This window comes from Oncorhynchus mykiss, chromosome 9 (assembly GCF_057628025.1).
Source record: "Oncorhynchus mykiss isolate SJ-2025 chromosome 9, ASM5762802v1, whole genome shotgun sequence".
Taxonomy (NCBI): domain Eukaryota; kingdom Metazoa; phylum Chordata; class Actinopteri; order Salmoniformes; family Salmonidae; genus Oncorhynchus; species Oncorhynchus mykiss.
In genome coordinates this window covers 44,218,252-44,234,704 of record NC_143030.1, presented here as the reverse complement: position 1 = coordinate 44,234,704, position 16,453 = coordinate 44,218,252, and the positions used below count along the sequence as shown (strand labels likewise).

At 43.4% G+C, this 16,453-nt stretch overlaps 1 protein-coding gene across 1 annotated transcript; it reads right to left on the bottom strand.

Moving 5' to 3' along the window:
* Positions 1–654: 654 nt before the first annotated feature.
* On the bottom strand, positions 655–11,777 carry LOC110532026 (rho-related GTP-binding protein Rho6). Its single transcript, XM_021615615.3, has 5 exons — positions 8,210–11,777; positions 7,173–7,260; positions 3,504–3,613; positions 3,187–3,321; positions 655–3,109 (listed from the first exon to the last, which is right to left on the bottom strand). Exons 1-5 carry the CDS (start codon positions 8,327–8,329, stop codon positions 2,864–2,866), a joined length of 699 nt encoding a protein of 232 aa, XP_021471290.3. The 5' UTR covers positions 8,330–11,777; the 3' UTR covers positions 655–2,863.
* Between the last annotated feature and the right edge of the window lie 4,676 nt (positions 11,778–16,453).

The window sequence follows — 16,453 nt, the reverse complement described above, 5'->3', positions numbered from 1 at the left end:
TTTCTCTACAGGTGGATGTGATGCATTAGCGTAATAGCCCTGTTCGCTCTCTAATAGCCAAAATGATATCCTTCTGAGGTGCAGTGTGGGGATCATTCATATCATTATAGCTCTCAGTGTCACCGGTGCTCATGTTGTTTTTCGGTTAAAGATGATCAAATCGGGCATTTAATGTGGACTAAATTACAACACACCCTCAGCAATTTGATCACTTATGCCCCGGTACTATTAGGCTGATCCTTCTTTAGTCCTAGCACGTGTGTATCATCCGTTAACATGATCTCAAAGTAGGCCCAAAGGTAAGAGGCAATTAGCTATATTTGTGAGTGGCTCTTAACTCTCAAGTTATTCTTTATGGCGCACGTTTTGCTGCAACATCTTCATTAACTTCAAGGACGTGATTTTAGCCAAAGACTCCTCAACAGAATTAAGATGAGAGCTTGATGAGCCCAACAGGGCTGCTAGTGCCCGAGAGTCTTCCTCGTCACAGGGAGTGTGACGGTGCGTTTGAGGGTGTGCTGATGACACGTTACGTATGCCACCACCATCACATGTTATAATGCCTCATAAACATTCAAAACAACTTATAGATGTTGCTTTCCCCCGTAACCAAACCAAACCTTAACCACACAAAAACTCGGAAACATCTGAGAGTATGATGAACAAAAGCAAACTTTATTCAGATCCCGACAGAAAACGGGCGGACCGAAATCTCAGTGTCCGTTCAAATTAAAAATGTCAAAAGATAAAAATGACAACATTGAGCAATACAGTATCTCATTAATAAACAAAGGTCAAGCCATTTTACATATCCCAAACGCTTTGTTTCGTTTCAACAACATGCTTCGTCACTCACTGCTAAAAAAAAATAGTGTTTTGGTTGGAACTCAGTTTGGAAAGGTACTCACATTGCTTTTTGAAAATCCCTGTGTTGTTCTTACACCTGCCACTGAGCTGGAGGCTTCAAATGAGCTTTTTCAGATATTTTTCAGCAGTGTTCTACTTACTGAAATGTCCAGCCGTCACCTTAGTAGTGGTCTCTGTCTGGTGCTACAAAGTAATGGTGAGGAGCCCAGTTGACAAGACATCTTTCTTTTCTCCCAGAGACAGGAACTGCATCCCAGTCACCGCAGCCCTGCTCACGCCTGCCCCTGCTCGCACTGTTGCTAAGCAACATGTTAAATTCCAGTGTTCTATATGTCCAAACAAATCATGAAGTCCTCCGTTAGCTGAGCCGTAGACAGCTCCTAATACAAGATGACGTCAGTAAGCACAACAACAACAAAAACAGCAGAGAACAATAAACAGTTAAAAAAGGACTGGGCAGAAAGCAGATTTCAAATTAGAAGAAAACAAAAAAAATGAAATTAACTTATACTTAAAAGATTTGAATACAAAGCAGAACAAAAATGGAAAAATAACTTTCTTCAGACAGGACCAGCCTGTTAGTTCTGTTTCGGCACAACCCAACCCATCCCACCCACACCCCTTACCACACCCAGGACCCTTTACCCCATCTACATTTCTTAAGCTCTTCTTCACACAGTATGAATGAGATACCCAGCTTTGTAAAGGCTCTGATCCTGTACTATCATGACTAGCCACACTACAAGAATGACGACTCCAGAGAGTCTCATCTCAGGTGACCAATCGTGGAGCAAGGAGACTTCTCTTTCAACCCAGTGTTGACAATGACATGATCAGCTTATCCCTGCCACCGGTAAGCTTCTCGAGGCGTAGTGAGTGAGCTCCTGACTCCTTCAATGCTACGGTTAAAAGCTCATAGTGAAGAATTATTGACCTTTTATGTGTTACGTAAACACAAGGTCAGAGGATTTAAGAATGATCCAAATGAGGCTTAGAGGAACCAGGGGGGACTCTTCTCCTTCTGTTAAATCAAATATCAAAGACTGTTGGACAGTAAAAGTGGCCTTATAAATATCACCCCACTCCATCAACGTCTGAAGTTAAACACCTTGAGATGAAGAAGAGAGTGGCTGACTAAAGGAGGAAAAAAAAACAAGTCTCTCTCTCATCCTCAGTTCTTTTTCTTCTGCTCTCAGCACAGCATGTCCCCAGTCTTACTGTTAATGGCCCGTGTGAATGTTTAGTCACATAGCACTCCTTCAGACTCGCTCAGTCTATCCTCCCCACGACCTCTTTTAAGAGCGGTGTGCTTGCCATATCCCTCCTCCAGACCCTGTTTCATTGCTGACAGATTTAATGTCCTAAAAAAAAAATACTGTAGGGGTCGCCATGGAAATAATTTCATTTAAGGCCCACTCTCTCAAACCTCCCCAGTTGCGTCACACTGGGTACTCTGGGTACCGTTCCCTCTCATTGCCAGGAAGGTAGAGGTTGGCCACCTCATCCTTTTTTTTTTAGCAAAGATCCCCATTTTAACGTTAACATTTTCAAGTTTAATTTAGGGCAAGGATGATGGATGGTACACACATCAACATTACAAAGAGGTGAGATGCTGTGTTTACAATTGATGTTGTTTTCTTATATCATTTCGCTCTCACTGGCATTATAAAAGGAAGTCTGCACTAACCTACAGTATGCTGGTGAGGTGTGTGTCTGTGTGGGTCTGTTGTGTATGTGTTTTTGGGGGATGGGGGGGTCATGAAGAAGACCAGTATAGACTACACAGAGTAAACCATGGAGGGGTAGCATTCTTTTTTAAAGGGGGCCGTCAGTGGGGGTGGGGAGGATGTTTGGGGAGGCCAGAGGGATTAAACAGAAACCCCTTCCTTCCCTCTTACTTTCCCTTCCCTTCCCCACCCCACACCCCCCTTTATCAGCTGGACCGGTCAATGGAGTGCCTCTCTGACCACCACTGTCTGGGTTCTACTCCCTTCCCTCACATGATGGAGCAGCCCTTGGCCTTGTCCTTGCCGAAGGTGGAGGAGAGGAGGTCAGACTTGCCGGGCAGAAAGAGGAGTCTCTTGGAGAGGCGTCGGGCGGGGCTGGGCTTGGTGGAGGGCTGCAGCTTGTTGATGCAGGCCAGGGCTGCAGTACGGAACACACTGTGGATGCTCTTCTCTGAGGTGAAGGCTGAACACTCCAGGTAGGCCTCCGCACCTAGTTGCTTGGCCATGGAGGACCCCTGCAACACGATGGGGAAGAACAAGAGTGAGATGGGGAGAGAGAGAGAGAGCGAGAGAGAAAGGGAGAAAGACTCACTTGCTCATGTGAGATGGGTGTCTGCTTCTGATTGGACAGCTCCATAAGCGTGCACACGTCCGTGCGCAGGTCTGTTTTACAGCCTATCAGGAGGATGCGTGTGCTGGGGCAGAAATCCAGGATCTCTGTCTTCCACTGCAATGAAAAGGACATATGACTGTTATAAGGTTGTTGTAATGTATCATAACCACAGCTGTAATGTACATTGTATACAGAGAGAATGATCACGATGATTGTGACGATGACAATGAGGAGGAGGAAGAAGAAATTGACAGCGGCAATGATGATGATGACGATCACAATGACAAGATCCTCACCTTTTTCAGTGCACCGTCAAATGAGTCTGGGCGGCTGATGTCGAAACAGAGGAGCACAGCGTCTGAGTCGCTGTAGCACAGGGGTCTGACGTTATCGTAGTACGGAGAGCCTGTAGGGTCAAACAGATCGGCTAGGGTCAGTCACAGGGCTTTCAAAAGGACAGTACCAAACTAATAAGGCTCCATTAGTTGCAATAAGAATGGTTCGTACCAGAACAGTATAAAGACTAGCGATGGGAGAATTTTTTGCTTGTTGATACAGTTACCTATTGGGATAATATTTTTGACTAAATATCGTATCGTTTTGACAATATTATTTTTCTGCTAGTTTGTTGTACCTGCACCAAAACTTTAGTATTTAAATAGGAAGCCAATTTGTTTTCAGCACTTTCCATGACTGATCGTTTTCTCATGGCTCTCTTGTCCCTCTACAGCAGACATCCGGTGTGCAATATATTTGGAACATCGAATCGCAATAAAAATCAGTGTATCCAATTGCAATACACATAGACCTGTGAGAATCGCAGTAAGCATCGTATACAGGCACTTAAGTATCATGATAATATCGGATCGTGTGGTCCCTGGGGCAATTTTCATCCCCACTAAAGACCAAGAACGAGGAGTGTTAGGTGCTTGGTGTATTGCAGGGTTGGGTGCTGGGATGCTATAGTAAAGGCCAGGGCTGGGTGCATGGATGCTATAGGCTAACGATGGCTGCTGGGTGCAGTCAGACAAAGATGCTTGAGTACTGCTCTCAGACTATTAACACAAGGAGTCAGTCCCCCCACACAGCACCGGACACCACCCACTCCCCCCCGGTAACTACGGCAACAGCCTTGGTAGACAATGCTTGAATCCAACCCTCTATTTTACTACCCCCCCCCCCCCAACCCTCTTGCACCCAAACCATTCTCCGCACACACACACACTCCAATTTTCCTCCTCCCTCACCCTCGGATCTACAGTAAGTCATTTCACTAAAGCCCCACGCCTTCCCACTCAGTAGAAGAACTCGCCAATAAATCACATGAACACACAAGCAGACTGTACACTATAACTCTATCCCAATCACACCCCTGCGTTACCCAAAAGGTTTATATTGAACCCTTTGTCTGTGCAGAAATCCCACTTGAAATCAGATAGAAGAAATAAAGATCTCTCTGTCAAGGGAGACACTTTCATAGATTGTTGTTCTAAGAGTGTATCGTATATGAAGCAACACACTGACATGATTCAATACACATGCTGTATGTATGCACAACGTCGTTAGCAAGGACCGCTAAGCTAAAAAGTAAATGCTTCTCGTGTTAGAAATTGAAGACAATTGCGAAGAAAATCTGTGTGTTGTGAGCGTTGTGTGTGTGTGCATGTGTGTGTGCGTGTGTGCGTGCCTATATGCTTTATGGGGCTACACATCGAAGTGTAAAAGTATGTTAGTATGTTATTGCTGCAAAGGGAGGTCCCTGTGGCTAAAAACAGATGCTTCACCGAATGTCCGTCCTCTGTTGTGCTCCCTCGTCGCTTCGCACCCCAGCCACAGATTCAGTTTCCTCTCCCTGCTCCGGAAACGTATTGAACACGAACTCAACCAGGTAAGAATGAATTAAGAAAAGCTTCACATGTGGATGTATGACCTACGTATGCCTCTATGGGTAGTGCGAAATGCATTTGGATGATATAGGATCCCCTCCTGCTACTGTCAGCGTGACACCGTCTTCAGATCCAATCCATTACTAAAAGCCTAACAAACGCTCTCCTGTGAGGGAGACAATTGTCTGACGTTCACAGGGAATGACTGTATGGACAGTCAAGTGTGTCGAGGCAAGGAACGAGGCAACTGATTAGTAGCGATTTGACTTGTTTTTCCAGTAGGTGACAACGTCAGCATTTGGCAGAGAGGAGCCCAGGGTGATGCAACACTGGGGAAACAGACATGATGATGGCTCTGAGCCCTGGAGCTGAGAGAGAGGATACAAGCCGTGATACACCTCCCACACACACACACCTCCCACACACACCTCCCCTACCTGGACGTGGACTCACACACACACAACACTGGGAGAAGGAGGAGTCTAAAAACCTAACGATAAACTGGTTGCTTGTTGATGGAGGCTGGAGAGGCAACGGGAAAGAGAACTAAACGAGTCCGATCCCTGAGAGAGAGAGAGACGGTGAGAACAGGCCGCCGCAGAGCTTGACCATGAACTCAGAGAGGAGCGGCACGGGGGGGGAATCGTTAGGCACAGCAACTCTGTTACACAACAACACAGCCCACTCCACAGCAGAGCACAGACAGCAGCCTGACCCTAAAGGGGACACACTGCCTCTCTTCACACACCCTCAGTCAAGGAAAAGAGAGAAATAACATGAGAATAAGAGCAACCTCAGAGAAAATAATTATATTATATATTATTAACCTTATATGCCGGGCAGAGCTTTAAAACAAGGTGTGAAAAATGTAAATGGTAATTATGTAACGGGACTTTCGCTACGGAGTGGACGAGCATCCAGCTCGGTCCATCTCTTTTGAAGTGAAACAGACCAAGCGAAAGAATGAAATCCTGTGATGTTTTCTATTATATATGGCATTTTGTACACGCTTTCCACTGGGCACAGACGTCAATTCAACGTCTACTCCACATTGGGTTCGACGTCAGCCGCCCAGACTCATTAGACGGGGCACTGAAAAAGGTAAGGACCTTGTCTTTGTGATCACCATTATCATTGTTGTTGCACACACACACACACGCACACTCTTCCCACCACTCATGCAGAGGCAACCCCCTGGCCAGCCCAACAACATGGAACTGGTTGGGAAGGTGTGAAGGATCCTACCCTTGTCAGTAGGTCACCACAACACTGTGTGTGTGTGTGTGTGTGTGTGTGTGTGTGGGCGTGCCCGCTATAGGTGTCATATTTGATGTAGAGCCAACAGGTTATTAGACATTCCTCTAGTAAGGGGGTAGGTGGTGAGAGGGGGATATATTTGTCTCCTGGGAATGAGATCCCTGTAGTGTCAAATGAATTAGGCCTGCATCATTCTATGCCTTCTAAACATAAATTGAAGGGAGAGGAGACCGAAACAGAGAACAGGCAGGCACACAAATGGTCATTTGCATTCAAATGTTGTGTCACTGTCTGAGAAAACTTCTCAAACCTCAGCAGCCTACCACATCACTCACTACCTGTGATAAGCAGCAGGACAACAGTACAGATCGCAATCTTAAAGGAAAACAATAACAAACAACTAACAACCATACAGTATACACTATGATGTTAAATAAGACTGTGAGACAATGGCCAATGGGCCTTTAGTTAGCCTACTGTTGTTTACGCAAACTCTCTGATTGCATTGTTTTCAGGGCGGGTGGGAAAGGAAATGTTAAACTGGAAAGAAATGACAAGTCAGGTTTTACAGTACAATTAGTCTGAGAACTTGAACGTTGACACAAATTTCAAATGGCGTGCTTTTGGACTTGAACTTAATTTCCCGCATCATAAACCTGCTACACAGGTAGAGCATATTGTATAGAGAGACACGACATACTATAACCTTTGGTATAAGCCGTTATTAAGGCTTATTATAACCTGGATGTGCTCAAATCCATGCCTCAATGACTGTAAGGTATATTGGATGTGGGCATGGGGGGTGCAGAGTGTAATGCTCACCTGACGTGTCCCAGAGACTGAGCTCTACGCGCTGCTCCTCCAGCTCCAGACACGCTGTGTAGTTCTCAAATACTGTTGGAACATAGGTCTGTGGATGCAGAAAGGAGCGAGTTCATTAGCTACGCATTACAGTACGGTCAGTCGTTGTGAAACAGTCACCCCAGTAATCATCAGTAGATCATCATTAGATTGACACAAAATTATCATCCCAGTCTGTAGCTAATGTCCTGTCTGTCTGACCAAATAAGGCATCTGAACAGTTGTACTGTTTAGAAAGGAAAACATTTCAAACATCTAGTCCTGCCCCTTGGTATTTGGACCTATTCACTTGTATGTGTATTGAAGTAGGATAAAGTGTAGCATTTGGTCCCATATTCCTAGCAAGCACTACATTAAGCATGTGACTCTACAAACTTGTTGGATGCATTTGCAGTTTGTTTTGGTTGTGTTTCAGATGATGTTGTTCCCAATAGAAATGAACGGTGATTAAATTATGTATTGTGTGATTTTGGAGTCACTTTTACTGTAAATAAGAATAGAATATGTTTCTGAACACTTCTACATTCATGTGGATGGTACCATTATTACGAATAATCATGAATGAATCGTGAATAATGCTTTCATGACTCCAACATGACACAATACATTATTTAATCACCGTTCATTTCTATTGGGAACAACATAATCTGAAACACGGCCAAAACCAACTGCAAATGCATCCAACAAGTCTGTAGAGTGAGCTCTACGCGCTAAGCACTCCATTTGAAATTAAGCACAATTTGACATTTCTTTCAACATTGAAGTTCTCAGAGGAATTGTACTGACTTGCATTTCCTTTCCAGTTTACTCAATCAATCTTTCCAAGTCCAGAAAACAATGCAATATTAAACTTCTATTCGTTATTATCATAGAATTAGAATTACATTTCTATTGCTATTGTCATCTCTTTATAGTCTGTGTATGTAGCCTATTCCGCATGTATTTAGGATATGGGTATTATAATTCAGTCAAACGTGCCAGCTGTAGACATTGCATACCTCAGGATAGGAATCCTTGGCAAGGACTTGCAACATCGCCGTTTTTCCGCATTGAACATCCCCAACCAACACCAGTTTACATCTCGCCACCAGAGGCTGGGTAAGTCTCCTTTCCTTCATTGTGAATACGATTTGGTTGACGAACACAATAAATTGATATGCGAAATAAAAACACGTGTAAATCCTCTGTGAGTTATCAGTGCATTCCGCCGGGATGCTGTACAGTAAGTACACCTTCGATGGAGCTTGCTGCCAGCGGTATGCGCCGAGTTATGACACTGCTGAACTTTATATTGTCGCGTCAGCCAATGAAAATTTGCGTTCTGCTCATTGTTGCGCAGCATGCGTTTCGGACCGCATAGGCTATGCAAGATCAGGGTTGGTAGTCAGTCAATTTTGTTCTAAAGTATACAATTACATATAGTCTATCTATGTCCAGTGCATGATGTGTAACAATGCTACTTCACCGCTTTACCAGCTTCAGTTCCATTTTATAGATTTGATTGACACCTTTATTTCACCCTAGCCCTCTATCTCACACACACACGCACACACACCAAATCATCTGAAGTAACCCTGCCATGAATAAATCAATAGAAAGTACCTGCTCACTTCTTCATGCCCAGCGGTAGCTTTTTCTGCGTAAATTTATACGAAAAATGCTGTTGTGTGGATTTCGGAAACAACGTTTCCTGACTCAAAGTTCAAGGGATCACAACCTCGGCAAGCAACTTTGGAAAGTGTTGCCAACCCTTGTGGCTTCGCAGACATGTGTGGACCCAACTCCACTACTTATATTTCACCCAGATCTTGAACAGGATTTTTAAAATGAAGAAGAATTACATTTATTTGTCTTCTCATCAAGTTCTATACATTTGGCAGGAAACCAATCGTTTGGACAGAGAAAGTGCTCTATGTAACAGAGATGGAGTATGCAATGGCTGACTGGGTGCAATGTGCAGGTGCAGCCAGTGTGCTGAAAAACACGTTTGTGTGGGAGTGTGTCATCAGTGTGTGTGTGTGTGTGTGTGTGCCTGTGAGTGAGCATATGTTCATGTAAGAGTTAGCGTGTGGTGACAGTAGCACAGACAATCAGAGCACACTTACTGCCAAGCCTGAACAGACGAAAGATGGCTTCATGACTCTGAAACACCACAGAACCTACAAAGTCTGCCATTTGGGGGGGAAGTGGAGCATGCCAAGTTATACAGAACATGAATGGGTATACACACAAACAGCCACATAGTGTTATGGCATGAAATGCCATAGTATAAATCAGCACATTATAGCAACTTGGATGGTCTTGTGCACACGGAAATTTACAGCACCGCTCGAAAGACTGGGCCGCAGAGAACCATTTCCATTTTAGTCACTGAGCGGACGCTCTTATCCAGAGCGACTTACATGTACATACTTTTTTTGTACTGGTCCCCCGTGGAAATCGAACCCACAACCCTGGCATTGCAAGCGCAATGCCCTACCAACTGAGCTACATGGTAAAATCCCACCTTTGAAAAAAGGACACACCGAAAATAGTGGACTGTGTTAGAATAACACATAGCCAAACATGTTCTTAAAATTGTCCCTGTTTTGATGTATACATTCTTATCATGTTGACTGTTTCTTTTCAACTTTAACACGGCACTTTCAACCTGACCTCTTTTATCCGTCTCTTTGCACCTCTCTCTGTGTGTCAGTGGGCTGCCCAGGAGGGGGTTGTCACAGGCTGCTGTGAAGCTGGTTTTACCCTGGCCAAGTGTCACCAATGTCAGGCAGAATGTGTAGCGCTCCCTCTGGCAAGGCTGCAGGACCGAGAGGTAATTATGGAGCCCAGAAACCTCCTTCCACCAGGGATACAAACCCACACTGGGGCTCAGGCAGACTCCCAGGATTTTAGGAGACAGAAAGAAAGATTAAAGGGGGAGAGGGAGCGAGAGAAGGAGATGGAGTGGGAAGGGAGGAAAGGAATACCCCCTTTTTCAGAATTTGAAATGTTCCAAGTGACTAGGTGAAGTAAGGACAGCACAGCACACAGGCACCTCAGCTAGTGACACCTTTTCTCTTCTTCCCAATTATTCCTGTCGGTGGCCGGTAGCATAGCAGATAAGCACGTTGGGCCAGTAACTGAAAGGTCACTGGTTTGAATCCTATAATTGACTAGGTGACAAATCTGTTGATGTGCCCTTGAACAAGGAACTTAAACCTAATAACTCTGGATAAGAGCATTTGTGAATTGTAAAAAAAGATTTACAATGGGCCTATATATGGTGTTGCCAAGGCAATCAATTTAGGTTGGCAAAGCCTCGAACATACACTACATGACCAAACGTATGGGGACACGTCGAATATCTTGTTCCAAAACCATGGGCATTAATATGGAGTTGGTTCCCCCTTTGCTGCTATAACAGCCTCCACTCTTCTGGGAAGGCTTTCCACTAGATATTGGACCATTGCTGCGGAGACTTGCTTCCATTCAGCCACAAGAGCATTAGTGCCGTTAGGCCTGGCTCGCAGTGGGCATTCCAATTCATCCCAAATTTGTCCGATGGGGTTTAGGTCATGGCTTTGTGCAGGCCAGTCAAGTTCTTCCACACCAATCTCGACAAACCATTTCTGTATGGACCTTGCTTTATGCAAGGGGGCATTGTTATGCTGAAACAGGAAAGGGCCTTCCAAACTGTTGCCGCAAAGTTGGAAGCAAAGAATCATCTAGAATTCCATTGTATGCTGTAGCATTAAGATTTCCATTCACTGGAACTAAGTGGCCTAGCCCGAACCATAACTAACAGCTCTAGACCATTATACCTCCTCCACAAAACTTTACAGTTGACACTATGCATTGGGGCAGGTAGCGTTCACCTGGCATTTGCCAAACCCAGATTCATCTGTAGGACTACCAGATGGTGCCGCGTGATTCATCACTCCAGAGAACGCATTTCCACTGCTCCAGAGTCCAATGGTGGTGAGCTTTAAACCACTCCAGCCAACGCTTGGCAGTGCGCATAGTGATCTTAGGCTTGTGTGCGGCTGCTCTGCCATGGAAACCCATTTCATGAAGCTCCAGACAACAGTTATTGTGCTGACTTTTCTTCCAGAGGCAGTTTGGAACTCTTTAGTGAGTGTTGCAACCGAGGACAGACAATTTTTTATGCGCTATGCGCTTCAGCACTCAGCGGTACCGTTCTGGGAGCTTGTGTGGCCTACCACTTCGTGGCTGAGCTATTGTTGCTCCTAGACGTTTCCATTTAACAATAACAGCATGTTCAGTTGACTTGGGCAGCTCTAGCATGGCAAAAATTTGAAGAACTGACTTGTTGGAAAGGAGGCATCCTATGACAATAGAAAGTCACAGAGCTCAATTTTATACACCTATCAGCGGAAGGTAGCTTAGTGGTTAGAGCGTTGGGCCAGTAATCAAAAGGTTGCTAGATTGAATCCCTGAGCTGACAAGGTAAAAATATGTTGTTCTGCCCCTGAACAAGGCAGTTAACCCACTGTTCCTAGGCTGTCATTGTAAATAAGAATTTGTTCTTAACTGACTTGCCTAGTTAAATCAAAATAATTTAAAAAAAAATCAGCAACAGGTGTGGCTGAAATAGCTGAGTTCACTCATTTGAAGGGGTGACCACATACTTTTGTATATAGCGTGTACGTTATTTATTCTGCATGTCTATTCCTCCTCTTTAAAACTGCCTTATTGCTCTTGCTTTTTATTTTCCCTATTGAACTTTGTCCTCCTCCCTGACCCGCTTGTTGACAACGCATGCACGCGCACCAGGGCACCGGAAAACGTGTGGCGAGGTAGAATTTTGCCACATCCCTTTTGATTTAGTTTAATAAAATATATCGACGCAAATTGTTAAAACGAGAAGTGCAGGTAAAAAATGTTTTTATTTGATATGTCTAATGACTTGTCAACACGTGCACAATTTCTCTGTCCTTCACATCCGGAGTGTTTCTGCAGATGCTTTGCGTATCTTGACCAATCAGATTCACGGAAATCGCAGGTCGGCCACAATGCAAAGCTCAAGGCGCGCTTTCCACTTCCCTCCGGTATTAAGAAAGTGTGATAACAAGTATCACTCCCGACCGACAAAAACAAAAACTCTATGTGCCTAAAGCAGTAGCGACCGGTCATGCTGTATTGCACAGAAACTATACAATTTTTCAGTCTGATCAATTGTAGGCTACTACAGTTTTTTTAATCGCTTTGGTACTATTTTCACAAGTTTGTGGTGAATTTTCAAAACTCTTAGTACAAAACTCAAAACTGGTAACGTGAGCACTTTCATTGGTTCATTTTGTTTGTACATCTTTCACCATCCAAAATATAAGTTTACTGTGAACTATAATGACTACATTGGTTTAATCACCAAAACACAACATAATGATATCTTCTCAATTTAGTTATTTAACAACCAATTGAAAAAGATTTAAGATACATGTTTCAAAATTGCCCTTTGAATGTAGTATGCTACAGTACTGTACATTACAGTACATTACACTGTTTTCACATTAGGCAATACACTTGCACTACCCATTAAAATTGACAGATCACATTTCCATCATTTCTATCCCATGTGTGATCAAAGGTGTGATCATTGAAGGAATCTTTCACAATATAATCAAATGAAATAAGCTGTCTTGAGCGTTTGGCCATACATAGGTTCTCATCGAAATCAACGTAAATATCATATAAATTGTTCATGCACCCGGAGAAAAACCTTTTGGCATGACAAAGCCAAGCCTGACATCGGTCTGTATTGAAATCATTGCATGCCTCATACATGGCCTGAAGGAGGGTGATACACTCATGGGGTACAGTGCATTCGGAAAGTATTCAGACCCCTTGACTCTTTCCACATTTTGTTACATTACAGCCGTATTCAAAAATTGATCAAATTGATTTACCCCCTCATCATTCTACACACAATACACCATAATGACAGTTCCTTTGGGAAAGTATTCAGGTCCTTTGACTTTTTCCACATTTAGTTACATTCCAGCCTTGTTCTAAAATTGATTAAATAAATACAAATTCCTCAGCAATCTACATACATACCCCATAATGACAAAGTGAAAACAGGTTTTTAGAAATGTTCGCAAAATTATAAAACCTAAAAAACATAAATACCTTATTTACATAAGTATTCAGACCCTTTGCTATGAGACTCGAAATTGAGCTCAGGTGCATCCTGTTTACATTGATCATCCTTGAGATGTTTCTACATCTTGACTGGAGTCCACCTGTGGTAAATTCAATTGATTGGACATGATTTGGAAAGGCACGCACCTGTCTATATAAGGTCCAACAGGTGACAGTGTATGTCAGAGCAAAAACCCAGCCATGAGGTCAAAGGAATTGTCCGTAGAGCTCCGAGACATGATTGTTTCGAGGCGCAGATCTGGGGAAGGGTAGCAAAACAATTCTGCAACATTGAAGGTCCACAAGAACACAGTGGCCTCCATCATTCTTAAATGGAAGAAGTTTGGAACCACCAAGACTCTTCCTAGAGTTGGCCGCCTGGCCAAACTGAGCAATCGGGGTAGAAGGGCCTTGGTCAGGGGGGTGACCAAGAACCCGATGGTCACTCTGACAGAGCTCTAGAGTTCCTCTTTGGAGATGGGAGAACCTTCCAGAAGGACAACCCTCTCTGCAGCACTCCACCAATCAGGCCTTTATGGTAGAGTGGCCAGCCGGAAGCCACTCCTCAGTAAAATGCACATGACAGCCCGCTTGAAGTTTGTCAAAAGGCACCTAATGACTCTCAGACCATGAGAAACAAGATTCTCTGGTCTGATGAAGCCAAGATTGAACTCTTTGGCCTGAATTCCAAGCGTCATGTCTGGAGGAAACCTGGCACCATCCCTACGGTGAAGCATGGTGGTGGCAGCATCATGCTGTGGGGATGGTTTTCAGTGACAGGGACTGAGAGACTAGTCAGGATCGAGGGAAAGATGAACGGAGCAAAGTACAGAGAGATCCTTGATGAAAACCTGCTCCAGAGCGCTCAGGAACTCAGACTGGGGCAAAGGTTCACCTTCCAACAGGACAACGACCCTAAGCACACAACCAAAACAATGCAGGAGTGGCTTCCGAACACTGGAGAGAGCTGAAAATAGCTGTGCAGCAACGCTCCCCATCCAACCTGACAGAGCTTGAGAGGATTTGCAGAGAAGATGGAAGAAACTTCCCAAATACAGGTGTGCCAAGCTTGTAGCGTCATACCCAGGAAGACTTGAGGCTGTAATTGCTGCCATAGGTGCTTCAACAAAGTACTGAATAAAGGGTCTGAATACTTATCTGAATGTGCTATTTCAGTATTTTTTTGTTTAGAATTGTGTAAAAATCTATATAAAAAAAACATTTTTGCTTTGTCATTACGGGGTATTGTGTGTAGATTGAGGGGGGGAAAAAAACATTTTTATCAATTTTAGAATAAGGCTGTAACCTAACTAAATGTGGACAAAGTCAAGGGGTCGGAATACATATATATATATATATATATATATATATATATATATATCATACTTTTTATGTTTCTACTTTACAGACGAGGTTCTCAAAATCTGTAGTAAACAAACCTGTGGACATGTAAAATCCTCAATTAAGAGCAGTCGGATTAAGTAATAGTAAAATGTATTTTAACAAAAGAAAAGAGAGTCATATCTGAAGTAATGTGAGCAGTGCATTGTGGAAGGCAATTACTTTATATGAACATGCATTGCAATGTGAAACTGATTAAGTGTGATGAAAAAAGTGACTGTATGATTTTGTGTGTTGTACTTAGTCAGCGTAAAATGTACTCACCGTTTTGAAACAACTGCCTTTTTGATGATCTGTTTTGAGTTTTCTACTAAGAGTTGTGAAAATATATCATATACTTTATCACCAAAATTATTTTTAAAATCTGTGACAACGGCAGCTGCATAGTCTAGCCTACTATGCTCCCTGTCCCTCTGGTCACTGGACAGGGTTAACAAAGGGGTAACGTTGTGTATTTATAGCCCATTTAGTTGTGAGAAAATGTGAATGGGATCAAATTTGCTTTATATTCAAAGTTGCTGGCTAGGCTATCTAGACTTTTTCAATCCAAAATTATTAACTGGAATTAATCAGTAAACACGATATCGGACATAGACTGTGAGTACACTTTTTATTAGGCCTGCAGTTGCATATGGCAGGACTACAAGATGCAAACCTGTATAAAGCAATCTCAGCCCTGTGAATTTTATTGTCCAATCATGTTTCTTTCTCTCTGTCTGTGTAGAGGAACCCCCCCTAGTACTTTAAAACATAATTCAGATGAACAAGTATAAGGTTGCCTCAGTTTGACAGTGTTTTCATCCTCCCCAAGGCCAGGAGTTTTTCCAGTTTTTTTAAAAAGCATGTGACCTGATTAAAAAAGCTCTGGTCCCATCATAGCCCATAATAACCCTTTTTACAACATATTAGTCACGCCATCACCTTATAATGTCCAGAGTTTTTCCTGGTTAGGTTACCAGGTCAGGAAAAACTACAGGCCCCAGATTTTGTTTTCTTTCGCCACACCACTTGGGGGCCTTTGGTGCCACCTCACACACACAACCACACACACACACACACACACACAAACACACACACACACAATGTCTCTTTCCCTGTCTCGTCATCGGCTTGGGCACCTCTGTGTGTTAGTTTCGTAATGATGTGTTGCACAACCTAGTCTGTTCCAGGCATGATGTGGAGAAGATCTTCACTGGGACAGTCCTGAGACTGTTTTATGAATCAATATCAGAGAAGATTTCTTCTTTCTTCTTTTCCCATTTAATGGATTAGATTTACCATAGTCATTTTTGCAGCCAGTAGTACTATACCTCTAATGCTATAGTAATAGTGGGGTGCACCTCTGTGGTAAGGCTTACACTATGGTCAACCCATTCTCTGGAACCCCTACAGCTCTTTGACCTGGAATGTCCCATTAGATAACACAAAGTGAAGGGGCTGTATACACAGCAGTGACATGTTCACCCACTGGGTTATCTTACTTATCAGACTCCACTGTTGTGTGTGTGTGTGTGTGGGGGGGGGGGGGGGGGGTGTTTGAGAGAGAGATACACTAGTATACTCAGGGAGCGAACATGTATAAAGCATACAGTCCAGTATGTGATATTTAATATGTGAGAAACGTAGTATGCTTTATATGACATCGTCCACGAAGGGCTGTAGATACTAATACTGTATATCAAGACGCCAAAGAGAGA